The sequence below is a fragment of the Vicugna pacos genome, chromosome 3 (genome assembly GCF_048564905.1).
Source record: "Vicugna pacos chromosome 3, VicPac4, whole genome shotgun sequence".
In the NCBI taxonomy this organism is placed as follows: domain Eukaryota; kingdom Metazoa; phylum Chordata; class Mammalia; order Artiodactyla; family Camelidae; genus Vicugna; species Vicugna pacos.
In genome coordinates, this window is record NC_132989.1 from 10938203 (window position 1) to 10959631 (window position 21429).

At 47.0% G+C, this 21429-nt stretch overlaps 1 protein-coding gene across 4 annotated transcripts; it reads left to right on the forward strand.

Annotated features, from left to right (window-relative positions):
- The first annotated feature begins 544 nt into the window (after window positions 1–544).
- Window positions 545–21270, forward strand: FAXDC2 (fatty acid hydroxylase domain containing 2). Of its 4 annotated transcripts, XR_012066714.1 has the most exons (10): window positions 545–701; window positions 7352–7434; window positions 9402–9493; window positions 9625–9728; window positions 12556–12677; window positions 17336–17541; window positions 18026–18131; window positions 18530–18696; window positions 19092–19328; window positions 19460–19596. XR_012066714.1 is itself a non-coding variant. In XM_072954090.1 (9 exons), the coding sequence occupies exons 2-9, from the start codon at window positions 7387–7389 to the stop codon at window positions 19611–19613; spliced, it is 900 nt and encodes a 299-aa protein (XP_072810191.1). In that variant the 5' UTR covers window positions 545–701; window positions 7352–7386; the 3' UTR covers window positions 19614–21270. The 4 variants fall into 4 exon arrangements, 3 of the variants coding, with proteins under 3 accessions (XP_072810191.1, XP_015103933.1, XP_072810183.1); XM_072954090.1 differs by lacking the exon at window positions 19092–19328 and having other exon boundaries at window positions 17435–17541; window positions 19460–21270; XM_015248447.3 differs by lacking the exon at window positions 19092–19328 and having other exon boundaries at window positions 548–701; window positions 19460–21270.
- Window positions 21271–21429: the final 159 nt, after the last annotated feature.

A 21429-nucleotide genomic window follows, 5' to 3' on the forward strand; every position in this document is an offset into this window, starting at 1 on the left:
ATGTAAAAATAAAATTCAGTTCTTCTTTGGAAGTCTCACCAGTTCATGTCACAGATCCTGTATTCTCATTTCACCTGTTTCAAAATATAAACTTAACCTCTCCAGATGTACCTTTCCTGCATCTAGACTCAAGAGGAGTAGTTGATGTATCTCTCCCGCCTTGGCTGCCCTCAGCAGCAACTGAGCAATGAAAAAGGAGAAAATGAGGTCCTTTGGCCCAGGTATTCTTATCCACTTGAACTGCCCTCCTTCCACCTTCAACACTATCTGATACCCATGACTCTTATTGAAACTGCCTCCTACAGGACAGAGACATTTTCTTAAGCTGAGGAAGATGAAGGAATTAAAAAAAAAAAAAACAGGGAGGAGGAGGAGGAGAAGTTCGGTCACATGTGTTTTGCCAGCCCTGGATTGAACTGCATATTTCCTCTTAGCTTTCAGGAGATGTCCTTTCGCAAGAAAGATGTTTTTACCTTCAGTCAAAATGAACCCAAACCTTTTCTCTTATCACGTGCCTGGCCTGAGCCAGTCAGCTGCTCTGTAACATGATCACCTCAGCCAGCCTCCCAGCTCACCGGGTAACCGCGGGGTGAGGCAGCAGCTGGCGACAGCATCCACCAAGGAAGGAGCTGAAGGAAGAGAAAGCAGGCTTGAGCCGCGGCCGGGACCTTGGAGGAGCTGGGAAACAGCCCACTGCAGAGGTGAGCGGGAGCTGCTGGGTGGGAAGCTGGTCGCCAAAGTCAGGATGCACCCAAGTTCGCTTAAAGAAAGGCAAAGCGCATCCTTCTCACCTCCGCCACCTCTCTGCCCTCTCCACTTACAGTACAGGTGTGTTTTGCCTCTCATCATTGTCCTGGGACGTTTCCTTAGTACACAGAATCCCCTGCATGTCTCGCTAATGTCTGTATCCTCTGCCTGCGTTTGTACCATCTACTTCCTGTATAGTCTTGTTTTTCTAGCAATAAATAGGTAATTGTGTTAACCGCACAGGATTTGGCTTCAAAACCATGTGAAGGAGAAACTCCCATGTCAGAATTCAGAAGAGCAAAATCCATCTGGAAGAGACTGCCAGGAAACAAATGAGGCTGAATTGCTTCTCCTCTCTCATCTGCCAGGGTCACCTGGAAGGGATGGGACCAATTACAACAGGCTTAAAATTGCAAAGGCCTAAGACAGATGTGTGGGCTAGGAACTGGACAGACATCTCAAAGCTGTTTTGATGCACCATACTGGGACTTATCAACAGAGGCTCCAGTCTTAGACTTGCTAGTGTCCTGGTAGTCCCGCTGGAAGAATTCCAGCAGAGGGCACTGGAGAGAGGGATAGTCAATGTGTATAGATGGGGGTGAACAATGAGCCAGTGGTTATCAGGGCACTCATTCAGCTCCTTCGGGGCTTAAGGTAAACAAGACAAGGTACAGACTTCTAGGTTGCTTCAGTTTCAGGTGCAGTTCCGACTAAATTTCTCTAGATATAAAGATTCGATTCAATTTGGTAAAACATACTTTGAGCATTAGCTTCTGACCTTAGAAAGGAGAGTCTGCAGTACAGGGAAAGGTGCTGAAATGTCCAAGAGCAAATGCTGGACACATTCTGAGGGCAAAGAACAACACTTTTTATTCTTTTCCCCTTCCTTGGTTTACCTGACTGCCTGCTACGTGCCAGGCTTGTGTTTGGTGCCAGGGGTCTCATAAAACAGGCGGGCCTTCACCCTGCGGGCATGCGTTCACGCGGCACAGCAAATCACAAAGGTTTTAAGGACCCCCGGCAAAAGCAGTGAAGGGAGCACTACTGAAACTACCCAAAGGGAGTCATTTTTGTCTGAGTTTAACCTTTTCTCTCATGCATTTTATCTTCTTGGATGAACATCGTTTCTCTCTATAAAAGCCTCACTTCCATACAGACCTTGGTCATAGCAGCTCCTGAAAACCCTCTTCACCAAGACTTCAAGCTGTGTGATTACATTTCAGGACAGTCTCCTCAGCCCTGGAGGCAGATGGCTCAGCTTCTCCCAAGAACACAAACAGCTGGAGAGCAGAGGCTGGCGTAATGGGAGTTGTAGTCCTCAGGAGAGCAGCCCCCTCCCCGTCATTTCCCACTTAGGAAATAGAATTTGTGCTTTTCCAAAAACACATGTGGCACAAGAAAAAGTGTTAGGAAGCCTGGATTTTGCCAGAAACTGTGTGGAGTTTGGAACAAGTCAGTTCTGCTATCTAGGCCTACCTCCTTAGCTATAAAATGGAAGAGGGAGATCAGATGATCTTTGAGGTCTTTTTTTTTTTTTTTAGTTCTAATAATTTCACAAGATATTTACACAGGAACCATGCACATTTATATAAAGATGATATATCTTAACACCTATAAAATCGGAAACTTCATCAACCATCGAGCATATCCAGGAACCCAGAATCTGAAAGAATCAGGCTGCAGGCAAATAAAATTTAAAATTAAACTGTCTGCTTCTCCCACCCCTATCCCATTCCCCTGCCCTGTATTCAGATTTTTGAGGTCATGAACATCACCTATGGCTTCACTGTGTCATTTACCTAGATTGGGGATTCTGCAATAAAAAGCCTGCACAGTCAAAATCATCTGCTTTCAGAAGAACCACCCTTAAAAGTATCCAATTTGGCTAATCTCACAATATATATCAAATTCCCTTTAAGAAGGAATCAGTTCATTGTTATAAAGGATTAGAATATTTACTTTAAGTGTATTTCATTTCCTTCTCTTCTCTGAATGCATTCTCATAGTAAATGCTAGTCCCTATTCTCTTCCTATATACTTTCTCATTGGAAAATCAAAGTTACATAGTACTACTTTAATAAACAGGGCCAAGAAGCATGCCTTATACATCTTGGTATCCCCTGTGGCTAGCATTGTATCTGGCACACAATAAATGTTTCTTTTTTCTTTTTATTTTTTACAGGGGGGAGGTAATTAGTTTTATTTATTTTGTTAGTTTTTCAATGGAGGCACTGGGGATTGAACCCAGGACCTCGTGCATGCTGAGCACATGCTTTACCACTTGAACTATACCTCGCCCCACAATAACTATTTCTTGAAAGAATGATTAATATCTTAGAAAAAGACATGCTCTATTTTGCCTTTTGTATTAAAAAACAAAACAAACAAAAACCACACACACACACACACACACACACACACAAAATATCCAATCCATTATTTGTGGCTAATAGAAGCTGATCTCATGCCTTTGTGTCTCTGCAATCTGAATGCCCAGTCCTGTATTTACTGACATCAGTGCAGTCTGTACTTTTTGCAGACTCAACTGGTGTAAGAGCACTGAATTCAAGTTCTCCCACTAAGTAGCTGTATAATTTGAAGCTGAATAGTGAATATTTCTATGCCTCCATTTCTTCAAATTGAAAATGTGAGCATCAGAATAGATGAGCTTAAGACATCTTCTAGTTCTGAGATGGGAGACTTCAAAAGGTAGAAAAAAGAGAGAAGCAGCACCATAAAAATGTAATGATTATAGAACCTTAACATATTACATATTTAATCATTGTTATTTGCCGTATTTTATTTGCCAAAATTTCTAACTTGAGCACTACCACTGGCAAACAATGTTAAGGAACTTCTTTGGGTGAAGACACATCTGTCCACTATATTTGAGGTCTCCCCTAGAAACTTTCTGACTCGGTTCAGTAAAAATTCAAAACAAGTCTACAGACATAGAGGGGCACAGAAAACAAGCTGCTTTGGCATAAAATATTCAGAAGAATGATACGGTTGTGTAGCTTAGAGGAGTCAGCTATCTAGATAAACATCTCGGGACATAGCACATGGGCTTACTGGCTCAGCCAAAGAACAAAAGGTATATTAAGTAATACTTCGTTGCTTCTAATGAAATCAGAGGTCAAGCAATAATACTATGACTCATACAGTTAAAGGGGCCTTCCCACCACTGGAAGATACAGTCACTTTCCCTTTGGCCAGAAGGCTTATGTGGAGCAAAGGGTTCCAAGTTTAAACTTATATATCAGCCCTTAATCACTCAGTCCCAGGAACACGAGAAGGAGGGGGAGACTCAGAAAAATTTATCCTGTCATACATTCAAGTGGAAATCTCAAACATATTCCTAATTATTCTCCTTCTAGCCAGATCTTGTTTGTATTTTAAAAGGCATTCATGCATGGCATTCCTATCTGTTTACTTTTCCACAGAGCTGTTCATTGGTTTCAGAAAAACCATGGTCCTTGTTTTGAAACTAACCAACAAACAAATAACAAAGAATACAAAACTGAACCAACTCAAGTTAGAACTACTCTTTAAATCCTGGTTAAATCATTCTTTTCTCTTACAGCAACAACTCTTTTTTTTTTTTAAGCAACTCTTTAATTACTGGGGGGAAATGAAGAGGTAATGAGGAGGTAATAATTAAGTTTTTTTAAAGGCTTATAATGTGTTCTAAGCATTGCTAGACCTAGCGCCACTCGTCCCCTCTCCTCCACTACTTTTCTTCCTTTCTGGTGTTTTCCTGGCTAGTCCTGCTTATTTGTTTCTTCACTTAAATTTTAGAATGAGTTTGCCTGATTCCAGGAACAGCCACAAGCCAACAAATCTGTTGGTGTTTGAACTGAGATAACTCTGAATTTCTAACTTAATTTAAGGAAAACTACTGTCCTTATGATGCCGAGTCTTTCCGGCCAGTTATGTGGTGTGTCTTCCTGTTTGCTCATGTCCACTTTTGTGTCCTTCAGGAACGGGAACATTTTCCTCATCTAGGTTTTGCACATTTCTTGTTAAAGTTACTGAGTATTTTGTTGTTGTCTCATCCGTTATTTCTTCTAACTAGTTACATATACATATAGGTTATTGATTTCTGAACCTCCATCTTACATCTTACCAGCTAATTCACTTCTCTTACTGTTGTGTTAGTTTTACAATGGATTCTCATGGGTTTTCCTGATATACAATCATAGTATCTAAAAATAATAATAGTTTTACCTCTTCTTTCCCAATTCTTTACCTGGACTTATTTTCTTTTGTCTAAGTGCCCAATTATCTTAACACCTGACTCCATGTTAAAAGTAGTGGTGATGGTGAGCATAATTCTCTTGTCCTGGACTTTAACAGGCATGTGCTATCTTAAATTTTAACCCCAACTCCAGGCCCAGTTCCTCTCCATCCCCATCCTGGACCCCTTCTTAAAAGCCGTTCCCTCCCCAGTCACTGGGCTTCATCCACTATCCTGTATTGCTAGATTTGGTCCCAAGTGTCCCGGTCCTGTACTGCCCTGTGAGCCCCAGTGTATCCACTCGGGGCCACAGGGCCTTCCACAGAGAAGGACCCCAGCCAGTCATCCTTGGTTGATTACAATAGGTGCATTAATTTCATCATGTTGGTAATACCTCCCTCAGTTTTGGAGACTTCGGGAAGAACCTGTCCTGAACAATCCAAACTTCCAGCTTCTGTTTTCTGCCAAGAAGGAGTGGGAGTTGGGAGTAGGTGAGGACATTTTCAAGAGCCAGCTCCTGCCCCCTGCACCTCCAGTGACGGCCAGTTCTCATCTCACTCTGCCCTCGTTACCTTTACCCACCCACAGTGCACTGCCTAATCAGCCTGGGCAGGCAGTGAAGCCCCTCCTTCCCACTGCCAAGGCACTCGGCCAACCCCCAAGGGCAAACGGCTGCCAGACTCCAGGGAGGCTCACAACCACCTCAGAATGAGTCTAAAACCCGTTTCTGAGGCTCCATACAGAGAGATTCTGACTTGGAGAGTAGCCTGGAAATCTGGCTTGCAGCCAGCCCCTAAGTGACTCCAATGCAGGGGTTCCTGAGGCACATCTGGGGAAAACACGGGCCGATGAACCACACCCTCTGCTTGATTCATCTGCTGCACATATGCTAAGCAGATACCGTGTGAAGGCCCCAGGAAGGATACACAGGGAGCCTGCGCTTATGACATTTACTGCCTCCCAGCAGAGACCGCAGGAGTGGCAGACACTTTCTCCCCATTTTCCTCTCAGGAAACTGTCCTTGGAGAGGACAATCTGACCAAGATCACATGACTAGTAAGTGACTGACGCAACTGACATGTGACCTTGAGAAAGGTGTCAGATTCCAAGGTTCACTGTCCCAATGATTTCTGTATATAAATATCTTTTGAATCACGTTGAGCAGTTTACGAAATGCTTAAATTTCGGTCAGCATTACAAATCCAGCCCATGTGTGTGGTACTCTTGACTTCACAGAGGTTAAGGAGGCTGTCCAAGCGAGTCTCAGGCAGGACCCTGGATCCTTGAGGCCATGTGAGGTTGGCACTTAGAGTACAGTGGGGGTTCAGAGGACAGAGACTTCTTCTGAATGAGATGGGATTGTACTGAGGCGGAGAGTGAAGCTATTCAAAAAAAGGAATCCTCATAGCCCATCTCTTAGAAAGTCAACCAAAGTACGACTGCCAAGCCCCCTCAGTCATGTTACTGATGCCCAGATCAGTTCAGTCTCTGGAGGTGGCACCCACCAAAGGCTGGGTTTTTTCTTTGTTTTCAGTTTGTTTTGCTTTTGAATTTGGTTAACTCCCAGGTGATTCTATTGAGAAGTCAGCAATAAAAATCACAGCTAGCCCACCACAGCCAAGACATGGAAACAACCTAAATGTTCATTGACAGATGGGTGGATAAAGAAGATGTGGTGTGTGTGTGTGTGTGTGTGTGTGTATATATATATATATATATATATATATATATATATATATATATATACATATATATGTGTGTGTGTATATATATATATATATATATATACACACACACACATAAATACATACACACAATGGAATACTGCTCAGCCATAAAAAATAATAAAATAACGCCATTTGCAGCAGCAACACAGATGGACCTGGAGATCGTCGTTCTAAGTGAAGCCAGAAAGAAGAAAAAAATACCGTATGATATCACTTATATGCAGAATCTAAAAGTAAAGGACACAAATGAACTACTTACTATTTATAACTTAGATAATTGATTTCTTGAATATGTGTAAGCACATTTGACTGTCCTTTATGACTGGATTATCACATTCTGTTGATTCTTATTTTGTGGTTGGCTTTATTCCTTTGATAACTATGTAAGTTTAAAAACCTAAAGCTCTAAACTGCTCTTAGAAACAATGAACAGTACATATATGTAAATTTTAAAATGATTTTATCTCTCAGTGAGTTGCTCCTCCTCGGAAAAACTTTACCAAAAAAGAAAAAGCACATTAAAAAAATTCTGACATAATGAACTAATGCTGAAGAAAGAAAATTCTTCTAAAAAAAAAATCACTGCTAGCCATTCACCTCAACTTTCTCCATTCCCTACTTCCTTGATTGCATGGGACAGTGACCTCCAGACTCAGCTGTGCTGTCTTATTCCAGATGAAGGGAGAAGCGGGAAGTACGCTGCACAGTGAGAAGCCAAAGCAGGTAAATGCCAGCACCCAACCCACCACACTGGTGAGAACGCAGCAGTGTCCCCACATCTGCACTTGCAGCATTACTGACATCTCCCACGAGGTTTAGGGATAGTGATCCCATCAGTGATGTGCTTGTTTCAGTAGCTGAGCAGAATCACTTGACTCCAAGCTGCCTTAAAACCAAAGCCTCTTTGCCTGCAGGAAATTGCCGGAAAAGCCCCATAGCTGTCCTACCACAGTCTCTGGCCGTAGAAAACCCCACACTTCAGGCGTGGAACCACTTCTTTCTACAGCTGCTCAGGGAAAAAGGCCCACTGGGGGTTGGGAACCATCTGTTGACTCCAGATAAGTTCTGTGCTGCTGCTCCTGCACCTCACAGAGTCCTCTGTCCTGTCTGCTCCCTGCACTAGGGCTGCTGCAGAGAGAAAACAGCACAGTGCCCGGAAACAGATCTAATCCTAGACGTGGAACTGATGTTTTAAATTTGACTTAGCTTGATTTGATTAAACTCAAATGAAAAGTTCCTAGTGGCTGGAAAAGCTCATGAAAAGCATCCTGTGAATCCTTAAAAAAAGAATAATTGGGAAAGCCCAAGGGTGATCTTTCAATGGCCTGTATGAAAGAACAAGTTTTTCTGGTCCTGGCAGTCCAGCCCTCAAGGGAGGAGAGAGACTCTGGGGAGAGATACTGAGAGCAAGAGAGACTAGGAGAGAGAGGAGGTCCTTTTCAGAGCTCAGGACCCTGAGGAGTACTAGGCCTTCAAAAACCTTTTCACTGATCATACAAAATGACTTACTATCTTCTTTTTGGTCTGTAGATCAAAAGTTGGGTGGGGTAAGCTAAGAAGAGATGATTCCGGGCAGATTTAGGTTGCTCTGAATGGGTCAACCAAAACAATGTGCTCCTTCAGACCTCCGAAGCCTGGATTAAAATGTCGGGTCCTGTTAGGTCAGCTTCCCCCACAGCAGTGCCCAGGCCCGGTTCACTAACTGCAGATGAGCGGCAGGCACAGACCTACAGGGACCACCACCTCCAGTTCACTCTCATGAAGAACACAAGCAGGCTCCATCCAGCCTTAGAACCATAGGATGTAACGGACATCTGTCATTCCTGTCCACGGTACTACAGAAATTGGTGACATACCTGGTTTTTCTTCTCCAAATCTGGGACCTTTTTGTTTGACCACTGAGCTCGCAATGATGGCTGCTGTAGGCATTTGGAGGAGATCGTACAAGGACATCCCAGTGATTGCTGGGAGTCTGTTCGTTGCCCCTAGAACCACTCACCATCATGTTCACCTGGCAGCCTGGTCTAATCTACTAGAAAGCAGAGGAGTAATTACAAGTCAGAAGATGTGTTTATTCACTCTTCTCATCAGGGGCAAAAGAGGTGATAGGGTGGGAAAACAGGCCTGGCCCATGAACACAGTGAAGTTCCCGTGTCCTCATCAGGGATTCAGCAGGTCCTTCTGTGATGGCCGTCTTAGCCTTGCCTGCCCACTGGAATTAGCTGGGGAGCTTTAAAAAATAGGGAGGCCCAGGTCCCACCCCAGACACTCTTATGTAATTGCTTGGGGGAGGAGCCTGGACCTAGGGAGTTCTAAAAAGCTCTGAGGTGATTCCAATGTGTAGATAATCAGCACCTCCGTTCAACAAGAGGACTGGTGCTGAAATCCCATGGCTCTTGGAAGGATCGCCTGTCCTCCTCTGGGTGACAAAATTATCTGCTAGTTTCTCTGAGTCAAGTTTGCTCTCTCCTCTGCCCCAACCTTGAGCTCTCATTATCACACACACCCACACAGCCTCGGAGATCCTGATAAGGAAGAGGCTCCCATAGAAGCTGGGACAGGTCAACATGTGCACCGCATGGGTGTGACTAACATCCTGATATCACAACCCTCCTGCCAGGCCTCAGCAGGGAGCTGCATGTATAGGCAGGAGGCTTGTTGGGGCCTGTCACTCTCTTGTCCTCCCCCAGGAGGGACACCTCTGGGGCTCCATGAGAAGGACGGCTTTCATCCTGGGCTCTGGCCTTCTCCTGCTTGTGGCTCTCTGGAACTCGGTCACATGGTGAGTCTGCTCCACCAGCTCTAACTCAGGACCTGGGGGCCGGGGGGTCATGATCTGGGGGCAGGGCATGGATTAAGGAGCTGTCTACTCACCAGTCTTCACCCAGAAACTTGAATGAGTTTTCTTCCAAGGCATATTCAGAGATTCTGGGGTGCTTCTGGCTGCTTTTGGCAAGCCCAGTGGGAGAGGCTGCTGTCTACATGCGAAGGGCAGGAGTGGATCCTCTACATTCTCGGTGAGATTCCCAGGCCACCAGCGCTGAGGTTTGGGTACATGGTTATAGCTAAATCCTTTTTCTATTGTTTTGTTCTTTACTTCAGGACTTCTCAGTGTATTATTCCAAGGAATGAGGACTTAACGTTTAGAACAGTGGGAACCCCAAAGAATGCTAAACTTGTGGGCAATCTGGAATGTGTGTCTAAGTAAAGAAGTTGAAATCCTCTCCTTCCCCCAAATAGAAAAATAAAGAAATAGTTGGTGTGAGAATGAATGCATGTGTAGAGCAGTAATTACGCTTGTAGATGCGCCAGGGCCACAAGTGCCGAGGACTGCTCTGTCTCACGTGGCTTTACGTCCTTGGAACTGGTGCAGTCTAGCTCTTGGGGCTCAACAGCAAATGCTCACTCAGTATTACTGACAGTGCCAAATAAGTATTGACAGTCAAAACAAGTCTAGGAAAGCACAGAGGAAGAAAAAAGCCTATTGTAACACAGAAATTTATAACAGCATCATCTACACTGGTGACACTGTCCTCACACATTCATTCACTCAAATAATATTTATTAAGGTTACTCTGTGCCAAACTCATAAGGAGGGTATAGATATATTTACAATAAAGTCTTAAGGTATAGTGTCTATCCTGTTAAAAAAAATTATGTCACAGTCCTGCTGGAAGAAAATAAACAAACACACACACACAGAGAACAATCAAAAAAACCTATGTCCAGTCCAGTCCAGAAGGGGAGATTTTAAAAAAAGTGTCAGCTATCACAAAGCAAAAGTATAAGTAAAATCTTTCTGTCCAGTGTTTTTAGCTAGAAGGAGAACTTTGAAAATGGGCTGAATATGAAATATGGCAGGTAATGGAGTCTTAAGTTCTCATTGGAAAGAACAATGCAGATTGTAAACGTATGTGGGGAAAGTGGTGGGAAAACCCTTCATGCGTCTCTGTTACAACAATGGGAAAACTACCTATCACCTCAGTGATAAGCAAATACCAGAGACAGAAAATATTTGCAATTTGAGACGTTAGAGCTGGAAAGTGTCCAGGATCACCTCTGGTGACTTGCATTCTGTACTCCTCAAGGAGCCCTTGGATTGACAGGTAGGCGGACACCTCAGGGATGGCCTGCTAGGCAACCACCAACTAACATTTTTTTTCCCCAAATAAAATCGTTTCTTACTTCTGAGGATAAAAGTAAATACATGACCATTGTTACAAGTAAAAGTCAGACAATTCAGATAAGCATAAAGAAGGTTAAGGTCACCCATCCTTCCATAGCCAAGAAGAAGGCCTCTATTCATCTATCAGTATAAATCTCCTACATACTGGATATATGGCTGAACTTAAAAGACACTATCTTTTGACTGGTTTTTTTCCCACTGATTAGGCTATGGACATTTTTCCGTATCAGCTGATAAATACTTAATATTGTAAGCTGCCCTGTCTATTCCACTCTATGGAAATACCCTAATCAATTTCGTCCATTCTCTACTAACGGACATTAAGGTTACTTAAATGTTCTGTGGGGTTTTTTTAAATGCTAAGATGGACATTGGTGTGTTTGAATGCATGTGTCCTTTTTTTCTTCCTCCCTGTCTTTCTGTCTTTGACTCTCTGTCTCGCTCGCGTTCTCACTTCAGACACTGCCAAATTGCCTTCCAGAGTACATGTGCTCATCACATTTCCCCAGATTGCTAGCCAAGTATTTTTCAGGTATCAGCTGCAACAGGCAGGAGGGGCACAAGAGGAGGGATACAGAGACAGACCGTTAAGTAAGACACCCTTGCTCCTTGGGATATTAAATTTAGAGGTGGAGGCAAAGCACAGAAAAATAAAGTCGATACTACAAGAGTTAGATCACTGTAAGGTCACTAGAATGACTGCCTTTTGGGGTGGACACAGTGCTTATTTATTCACAGTCAGAGACTAGAGATACTTGGGATGACTTCATGGAAATGCAGGATGTGGAGCAAAAGGCCATATCCAAATTTTAAGTGTTGATCAGCATTTTCTAAAATATACTGCAGAACATGAGCACCGTGGGATGTTAATAGGTGGAATGGCCATATGATTTATCATCCAAATGGGCATTTGCAAGGGTGAAAAAGGGGTTTTAATAACAATGCTGGAATGTCGGATGTAAATTGAAACTGTCCTGGGCAAATAGGGACATGTGGCCATCCTATCCTGAGACGTTTTGAGAAAACAGTTCTGGGTAAAGAATAGCTTGGGAAAGGCTGAGTTTAACAAAGTCAAACGGGAGTTCCCAGAGCCGTTACCACAGTGGTCCGGACACTGACTCTCCAAGAGGGTAGGGTATGAAGACTTTTCCAGGAGCCCCTTGAGAGATGGGTTTTCCCGTTCAGGAAGTACTGACAGGACATGTGAAGCCCCTCCGCTCATTTCGTAAGGTAACGGGGGTTAGGCGAGCCCTACACACTAAGCTCTTCCTTTGCTTCCTTGTTCCTCAGCAATTCATGAAGGGCTCACAGGGCAGACTCCCAAATGTCAACCTCAATTCACTTTATCTACAGTGTGTCATATATCTCAGCATAAATCTTGTATTGTTTTTGTCTCCAACCACCTAGAAGGCTGTTGTCCCCATTTTACAGCTAAGAAAAGAAACAGAGACACTCCTTAAGTGACCTGTCCCAGTTCCCACAGCTAGTTTGTCACCCCAAGATAACGGCAGGACCCCTGGCCCTAAGCATGAAAATCTCCCTGGCAGGGGATCGTCTACAACACAGCCTCAGTCACCACCAAGCACATGTTCAGGTAATACACTCACGGCCAGAACCTGAGAGTGCCCTGATGGTTTCCTTCTGTTTCCCAACCTTAGGTGCCATCCAGGTGCCCTTTCTGGTCTACTGGAGCTTCAGTGGGCTTTTCCTGGTGGTTGACACAACGGGAAAGCCTAACTTCATCTCCCGCTATCGAATTCAGGTCGGCAAGAATGAACCTGTAAGTGTTGCTGGGCTTCTCTGGTCAAAGCACAGAAAACAAGAGCTAAAGGCACTCCCTCAGCATTCTCCCTGCTGGCCCAGGAGAGCCCATGGCCATTGGGAGCCAAGTGATCCCGTATAAGGCTACTCCAATTTAGAAAGTTCGAGAGAGGATATTCTACTCCCCAAATCCCAGAGCAGCCAGTCAAGACTAAAGTTCTGGTCTTCTGACTCCTGGCCCTGGCTCTCGAACTTGCTTGTGCAGCCTCAAGGCACTGCAGTCAGCACTTTAGGAACAGAAACGATTGTCTCAACCTGGCACTGGGCCGAGTCCCGGAGATGTCAGGCAGCTCTCCACATGTCCACAGGAGCAGGGACAGCGGTGGCGAGAAGCTGAAACCGTGGGAAACAGCCGCCCTTGTGAGGGAGGGAGACAGCTCCTAAAACAATGCAGCCCACTATTAATAGAAGGAGAGGATGAATTCTGAATGTGTGGGTGGTGGTGGTTTTCTAAGCAGATCTCCCCTCCCAGTTAGTCAGTTCAACCACCAGTGCATAGTTTATCCACAATAAACAAGGCCTGCACCCTGCTGACAAGGAACTCCTGGCCCAAAGCAAAGAGAAGGCCAGCCACACACATCTCCGACTTACATCTGGGCCTGGGAAGTGAGCCCCCACTGCCCACTGCTCCCTGAGCCTGGCTTGGTGCTCTGACAACCCCCGGGAGCCTTTTATTACACAACAAGGAAGTTGATTCTTAAACCCGGTTGTTTTATTCAAGCATCACCCAAACCATATCCTGGCTTTTTTCCCAGAGGAGCCAGTCATCTTTTACATCTTTTAACAACTGGCCTGGGTACCTAAGTGAGTCACCTCAGCTCAGGGAATTCTGCTCAGCCCAGAACTCTTGAAAAGCAGAGTGGCTGAAAAATAGTGCCCTTGACCCAAGCTTTCTGAACAGTCCCTTCCTGAAGCAGGGCTGCTGGCCTGGGTCACAGTTCCCCTCACTTAGGACAAAGCTGCCAGCCAGCCAGGGAGCTTCCTCCTGAACCAGCTTAAGCCGAAGGGTCAAAGCCAGTGCTTAGCCCTTGAGAACTTCTCACCTGCCAGATCACGGCAGTCTCCTTACCAGGCACCAATGACTAAACGCTTACAACCTCAAGGCCAAGTACTGTAATAACCTTCATCGTTCAGATCGGGAAATGGAGGCCATGAGATGACATGGGTTAGAAACATGATTTCCCCTCAAGCTGACTCCAGGGCTTCTGCTCTGAACCACCAGGCCACAACCAGCTCTCAAGACAATCACCTAACACGGGAACACTTCACAGGCTACAAGGAAGGGAGGGCCACACAGGGAAGGTCTCACTGCATTTTGTAGACGCCGAGGTTCAGAAAGGTACAGTGACGTGTTTAAAGTCAGACTGTTGCTAGGAAACAAAGTCAGGGCTCGTCTCATCTGACTCCAGGTCCAGTGCTCCTGCACTGTGTGCTCCCTCAGCTGGTTACACAAGTAAGAAGGGACCCCCGGAGGCCATTTAGTCTTTGACCCATTCCAGGAAGGCCTGACGCCTGACCTGAGACATCAGAAGCAGATCCTCAAGTGGGGCCGGTATGCTGCGGCATTCCTACGATCCGCCGCTGCTCTGTTCAGTCTCCCACTCTCCTGGAAAGGAGAGCTAGTTCACTCCTCCTCCCTCCTCACATCCCCAACCCCTCCTGCCTTCCCCTCCTCCCAGAGGACCGCCTTACCTCCTACTTCACTAAGGAAATGGAAGCAGACAGAGGAGACGCCCACAGCTGCGCACACACCAGCCTGTGGGCAGCACCTGCATACACATGCTCTGCCTGCCCACCTGGTCTAAACAGGTGGCCTCTGCCAGCTCCCATCCACAGCCTGCTCCGCCACTCTCTACGCTACACCCATCACCTCTTGTTCACGCCAGGAAATTGCTCCAGCAATTCTTCCTTCTCTTTCTCGTATCCTTTTCTTTGGACTCTTCTGGATTATTCCTCTCGGGCTTATTACCAACATGCTATAATTTTCCCCATCTTAAAACCACACCAAAAAGAACCCCTTGCCTCCATCCCCCATATTCACTACTGCTCATATTTTGGCTCCCCTTGGCAGCAGAGCTCTTTCGAAGAGTTGTGAATACAGTTTCCAGTTACTCTCTGTCCACTCTTTTTCCTAAAATTTTGTGATGACGAAAACCTGTAAAGATATATTAAAAAGTTGAAAATTGGGACACTGATAACCCATTTACATATCACCTAGATTCACCAATCTGAAACATTTTATAATATTTGTTTTCTCTCTATATAAAAATATAAATATCTATGCATCTGTAATTTTTTCTTAATCATTTAAAACTAATTTCCAGACATCATAAAACTTCATCTAAATCCTTCAGCCTGCATCTCCTCAAATAATCACAAAACCATCGTCTCGCCTCCTCCACAGACCTCCTCCAGTCAGGCCTGCACCTCCACTGCTCCACCAGAATTGTTCTGGGCAAGGTCACCAGGGATCTGGTTGCCAGCTTGTCTCATTACACCTACCAGGAGTGTTTTCACAGGTGCTCAACCCCAACCCTTGTTAAAGCTTCTTACACTGACTTCCAAGGCCCCAGTCTCTCCTCCCACCTCACTGTTCACTCCTTCAAAGTCTCCTTTCAGGTTCCTCCTCAACCTCCTCCGTCCTCTTCTCTGTCCTCATCCCTTCATTTACTTCTTCAAGTGTCATGACTTTAAATACCACCTAAATGCCCACAGCTCTAGCGCAGAACTCCTTCCTGAATCCCAGGCTCAAATATCCAGGTGCCTCTTTGATGGATGCCAGTGGACATCTCCCATCCAATGTGTCCCGAGGAGAATTTCTGTCCTCCCACCTGCCAAAGCCTTTGCTACCCACAGCTTCCCCAGTCAGAGCTGGGGAGCCACTCGGGCCAAAAGCCTTGGAGTCGCCCTTGACTGCTCTCTTTCCCTCACACTCCACATCCAATCCATCAGGAAACCGATTTCCAAAAGAGAGCCAGAATCAATCATGTCTTACTACCTCCATTGCTACCTCCCTGGTCTGAGACATCCTCTCTTGTCTGTATTTTTGCAATTCTCCTTGGTCTCCTTGTTTCTATTCTTGTTTCCCTACGGTCTACTCTCAACACAGCAGCCAAGATAATCCTGTAAGATCTTGTCCCTTCTCTGCTCACAACGTTGGAATGACCCCCATTTCCCTTGGAGTAAAAGCCAAGGTCCTCAAAGTGGCCTGCGGGCCCCTTTATGCACTGGCTCCTCCCCACCTCTTTGATCTCACCTTCTACTTCTCCACCCTCACACCTCACTCCTCTCCAGCCATGTATGCCAGAAATGTGCCTGTCTTAGAGCATTTTCCACCAGCTCTTCCCTTCCCTAAAAAGTCTTCCCCCAGATCTCCGTTTCCCTTACCTTCTGCACCTATTTGTTCATATCTCACCATCTCAATGAAGCCTACCCTGCCCATTCTACTGAGTAGAAACTCAGTGAGGGCAGGAATCTTTGGTTCATTGCTCCCTTGCTGGTACATAGAACACTGCCTAAAACGTAGAGGGCACTCAGTAAATATATCCCCTGGATGAATGAATTAATAAACATATGGGACATCTTCCTCTCAGTCCCAGTTTCCAGAAGAGGTGCGTGGTTTCCTTTACAGGTGCCCTCCAACCAGGCTGGCCAGACCTGGCTTCACTATGGGATGGAACTGAAGGCTTAGAGAGTGAATTCTGGTCACTCAATACATGCAGTGCCTGGAGAAGCTGGAGGAAGAGGAAGGCCTGAAGTCTGAGGATCACTCTAAACCTGGCCTCACCCTAGGGGCAGCAACCCTCCACCTTGCAGAATTTCATAGGAATAAATCCCTTTTGACAATCCCAAACCAGTTCATCAGGACCCAAGAAGTGACCTATGGTCACAGGGCTATGTATTCCCAGGAGTTCTGGTGCTCTGACAAAGGGCTCAGGGGGTTTCTGGTTCCTGTGGAAATGCTGGCTATAGTACTGAGGCTGGATGGGGTATGAGCATGTGAGGCCAGCTCCCCACAGTGACCTTGAGGAGAATGTCCAGGCAGGCCCCCATCCTGACAGCTCCACCCTTGAGAACCAGAAAGACCTGGTCACAGGAAGTTGGTCAAGAGGCCAGATAGGAGCTCCCTGGCTCACATCCTTCTTTGTTCTGGGCCTGGTCCAGTGCGATTGGACCACAGGAGGAGGCAAATAACCTTGACCTCTGCACCTGATGGTGCTCAAGGCTCTCTGGATGAGGAGGGTCTAAAAGGCTGACTGAGGAATCCAAGAACCCAAGAGGCTCCCCAAGATGCCTGTCGGGAATACATGAGGTCAGGCCTGGCCAGAGAAGCGGGGAGGACAGTGGTAGAAGCTGCAGAAGCCTGAAGAAGGCTGACTCAGGCAGAGACTAAGGCTGCGGGAGGGGAGTTGCCAAAGGCAGGGCATTGCCAGATGGTTCCTCCCCTGGGCTGGGCAGCAGTCAGGGGCTGCTGGCCACGGCCAGACATCACTCCTAGCATCCACCCAAGTGAGGACCTCCCGAAAGTGGGTCACAGAGGAGCCTAGTTCCTAGAAGGGAAGGACCTGCTTCTCACACTCTCGTGCATCTCTGTTCTTCATTCCATCCCTTGGGCAGGTGGACCCCGAGAAACTACACCGGGCTGTCCGCACAGTTCTCTTCAACCAGTTCGTGATCTCCTTACCAATAACAGCCTTCCTCTATCCCATCCTCAAGTTACGGGGAGACCCCTGCCGCCGAGAGCTACCCACCTTCCACTGGTTCCTCCTGGAGCTGGCAGTCTTCACGCTGATTGAGGAAGTCCTGTTCTACTACTCACACCGGTGAGTGAGTTGCTGCCTGAGCACAGCTGGCTCCTCGCTCTCACGGGTTCATTCATCAAGGAGAGAGGAGACCTCCAAGTGTAGGGGCAGGACCAACAGCACCAGGCCTCAAAAGCCTCCCGTTACCTAGTTAACACGGAAATAACTATTTCTTCCTCAGCTGACAACTTGGGACCGCTGATGGGTGTCCAGAATCTCCATCCATGTGTGCAGCAGGGCAGTTTCCCATTCATTTCCTCATTGAATCCTTTCTGACCATTATCCCCAATTTGCAGCTCATACAACTGAGGTAGAGAGAGGCGTCACCCACCTCAAATTATGCACCATAAGAACTCAAAGGCAGATCTGTCTGAGTGCCAATCCACTGTGATTTCAACTTTGCCCTGTGGATGTAACCTCTCCTTCCTGCCTTTGGTTTCTCATGGTCTGGTTGGGGAGGGAAATGGGGGGCTGGAAGATTATTAACTGTTACCTATTTTCCCAGGCTCCTTCACCACCCAACACTCTACAAGAATATCCACAAGAAACATCATGAGTGGACAGCTCCCATTGGCATCACCTCTCTCTATGCTCACCCTATCGAGCATGTGGTGAGTAGACATTTGCTCCCCCCAGAGGAAAGAGCAGAGGCCTCAGCCCCCTTCCCTAAGCTTCCTGCACAGAATTAGACTACACCGGCTCTTTCTTCCTACAGCCACTGTTTCTTGTGGACCTGGCATATGCCCAACATAAGTTGTATCGCTTAATCCTCCCAACAACCCTTTAAATCCTCATTTTGCTAATGAGGAAGTTGATGCTCAAACAGTTCATAACTTGTCCCAACTTACAAAGCTGAGGGACTCCAGCAAATCAAGCTCCAGAAACTCATCCAGCTTCCCCAGATCTAAGTCAAAAAAGTTTACCTGGTACCACCCCACGGTGAAGTAGACACCAGCCTGGGTCCCCTCCGTCTTCTGGGCTCCACCTTCAAACAGCCTTCTCCTTGCAGGTCTCCAACATGCTGCCGGCGATGGTGGGTCCAGTAGTGATGGGTTCCCACTTGTCCTCCATCACCATCTGGTTTTCCTTGGCCCTGACCATCACTACCATCTCCCACTGTGGCTACCACCTACCCTTCCTGCCTTCACCTGAATTCCATGACTACCACCATCTCAAGTAAGGCACCCCTTGCCAGTGTGGGTCCCTGGGCAGCAACCTCCACCTTCACTCTTGGAAATTCCCATAGCAGACACTGGTGTCTCTGTTTAAACATGGGTCTAGTGGAGGGAGAGGTCTGGAACGACCACACTGGAACCCAGACGACCTTTCCCTTTTCTTTTTTTCTGACACTGGATTTTCCTGCAACTATGAGTTTTTACCTGTATTTAGGGCCTTGAGCCTTTGAGTATCTCGTGTAAGCTATGGACACTGCCAGAAAAAGTGCACACATGCACAAATTCTTGTGTGCACTCCAAGGGGAGCTGTGTGCTCTCTGGAAGCCTACAGTTTTTGTCGTGAGGTTTAGGAACCTCCGGCCCCAGAATCACCTGAGACATTTTTTTCGGATGCAGGCTCTTGGGTTCCACTTTGAATTGAAGCAGCAGGGGCAGCAGGGCCTGGGAAGTGCATTTTTTGAAGTGCACCAGGGGATTGTGATGGAGGCGACCCAAAAACCTACCTGAGCAAAAGATGGGCTCGGCCACAGGTCCTGACTTATGTGCCTCAAAATCACAGAAGAGAGCTGTTCAAAGGAAGACTGTAGATTCTGCATCCTGGAGCGGCCCCAGGAGTGTGTGCACAATGCCCAGGTTACTCTGAAGCACGTGGTCAACATGGTGGGGACGGGTAGGGGGTAGGAGGGCTGAGAAATGGGTGTGAGGCTGGTACAGATGAACGGAGATCAGCAAGCTGGTCTCCAGCACTCTCCTCTCTCCTCCAGGTTCAACCAGTGCTACGGGGTGCTGGGGGTGCTGGACCAGCTCCACGGGACTGATGCCGTGTTTAAGCAGACCAGGGCCTATGAGAGACACACGATCTTGCTGGGCTTCACCCCACTCTCACAGAGCATTCCTGACTCCCCAAAGACAGAGTAAGAAGCGGCCCGAGGGCCATCCTGGCTGCCCCTCAGCAGAGGACGGCTAAGGTGGCCTGAGCCCTTCTGGTCACACCTAACAACTTGCTCCTTCAGCCACACGCTGTAACGGCGACCCCTGAAGGGCAGGGGGGAGGTCAGTCCTGGAAAAGCAGGGCCAACGATGGAGCCAGGGCTCCACCAACTGCCCCTGTTATTCCTCAAGGGGATGGGAGAGTAGATTAAGGAAAGAAAAAAAAAAGTTCCCCAAAAGGGAGGCCAGTCACAGGGAAGAAACCACTTTGATTGGGTTCTGGGTAAGTCCTCCTGGTCCTCTGTTGTGGAAAGGGAGAGGGACCCCAGATGACACCTTTGTGGCCTAGACAAGACAGAGTGACAAGGGTGGCAGCAAGACAGGAAGCTGCGTGGCTCCAGAGAGCTCTTCCTGGTGCTGGGGTAACCTAAGACGCTGCTTTGCCCCTTCCTGTCCCCAAAAGCCTCTCAGTCCGTTCAGGCCAGGGCCTGGACACCCCAGCAGCAGTTCTGCAGTCAAGTCCCCACTGTCCCCCAGCACACACACACACGTAGTAAGTATATCAAAAGCCCCACTTCAAATGGACATCATCCCTCTGAGAAGAAAGATACCAATCCCAGGAGTCCCTCCCGGGGTTACACCGGAGATACCAAAGAGGCGCAGTCCAGAGCCCAGTACCTTCAGCTACACACGGAAACCAGAGGCCGAAGCCCGCGGCCCTGCTAAGCTGGGTCCCCTTTACCCAGAGTTGCTGACCCTTGGGGACATCCAACTGAGGCCCCTTATTAGTCTCTGAAGGACCAAAAGGGCTAGAACCCTCTTCCTCCATGAAGTCAATAAATACATGGCTGAATGAAGGGCAAAATCCTCATTTCCCTCAAATGATGAAACCATTGTTTCAGCACCATTTTTATAGGATGCATTTAGCAATGATGCCTTTTCAGATGAAACCTCACCATCTACAACAAAACCAGAGCTGCCTAGGTTGAAGCAGTCCCGACCCTGGGTTCCCAAGAACAATTTGAAGACCACTCTGACCGGAAAGACCACTATTATCAGTTCCTAAAGCCTGATGCATTTCTGAACTTTCAGATCGCCTCCATCCAGAAAACCACCCACTGTAGTTTCATAAAATACTTTAACATCTGATAGGGCTGAGTCTCCAGGCAGATCTGACAAAAAGGACCTCTCCCTACCCAGTAGGCCAACCCGGCGGGTACCAGGTCACGCTCTCCTCCGCCCCTTCCCGGGACAGCACGGGTCCTTAGCTTCAGTACAGCTCCTGGCCCATCAGTGCTGTAAGTGCCCACAGCTGAGGCCTGCACCCACAACCTGTTCCTACAAATAAACAATTGGAAAACAGCCCATCTTCAGTGAATGGAGCAAGGGTGGGCTACGTGGAGTGTGGACAAAGAGGCGGAATGGATACATTTCTCCCTTTAAGGACTTTAGACCTGGAGGTGCCGTCAGGGCACAGAGGGATGAGGGGCGGTGTTCTCTTACCCTTTTTCTTGGGCAGGTGGTTGGGCCTGGCCCTGAAGTTGTTTCCAAATGGGCTCAAGCAAAGGCTGAGATCTCAACACTCTCAGCAGGAAATGTGAATGTGCAAGAAGGCATAAGTAAACTGATCTCCTTTTAATTCCAACGGTGACTCCAGTTTTTCTCTCCACTCCGACGCTCGTTCTGGCACTCACACCACAGGGTGTCCAGGAGCCACCACAATGTGGTCAAACACTGGACCTCTCTCCTTGGGTCCCTAACAGGCTGGGGAAGTGAGGTTGAGCTCACTGTCTTCCCCTTCTAG

Coding starts and splice junctions, on each gene's coding strand:
- FAXDC2 (XM_015248447.3), top strand. CDS start 7,387: ATGAAGGGAGAAGCGGGAAGTACGCTGCACAGTGAGAAGCCAAAGCAG. Junction 9,494..9,624: donor CTCTGGAACTCGGTCACATG/GTGAGTCTGCTC, acceptor TTTTCTTCCAAG/GCATATTCAGAGATTCTGGG. Junction 9,729..12,555: donor GTGGATCCTCTACATTCTCG/GTGAGATTCCCA, acceptor TCCCAACCTTAG/GTGCCATCCAGGTGCCCTTT.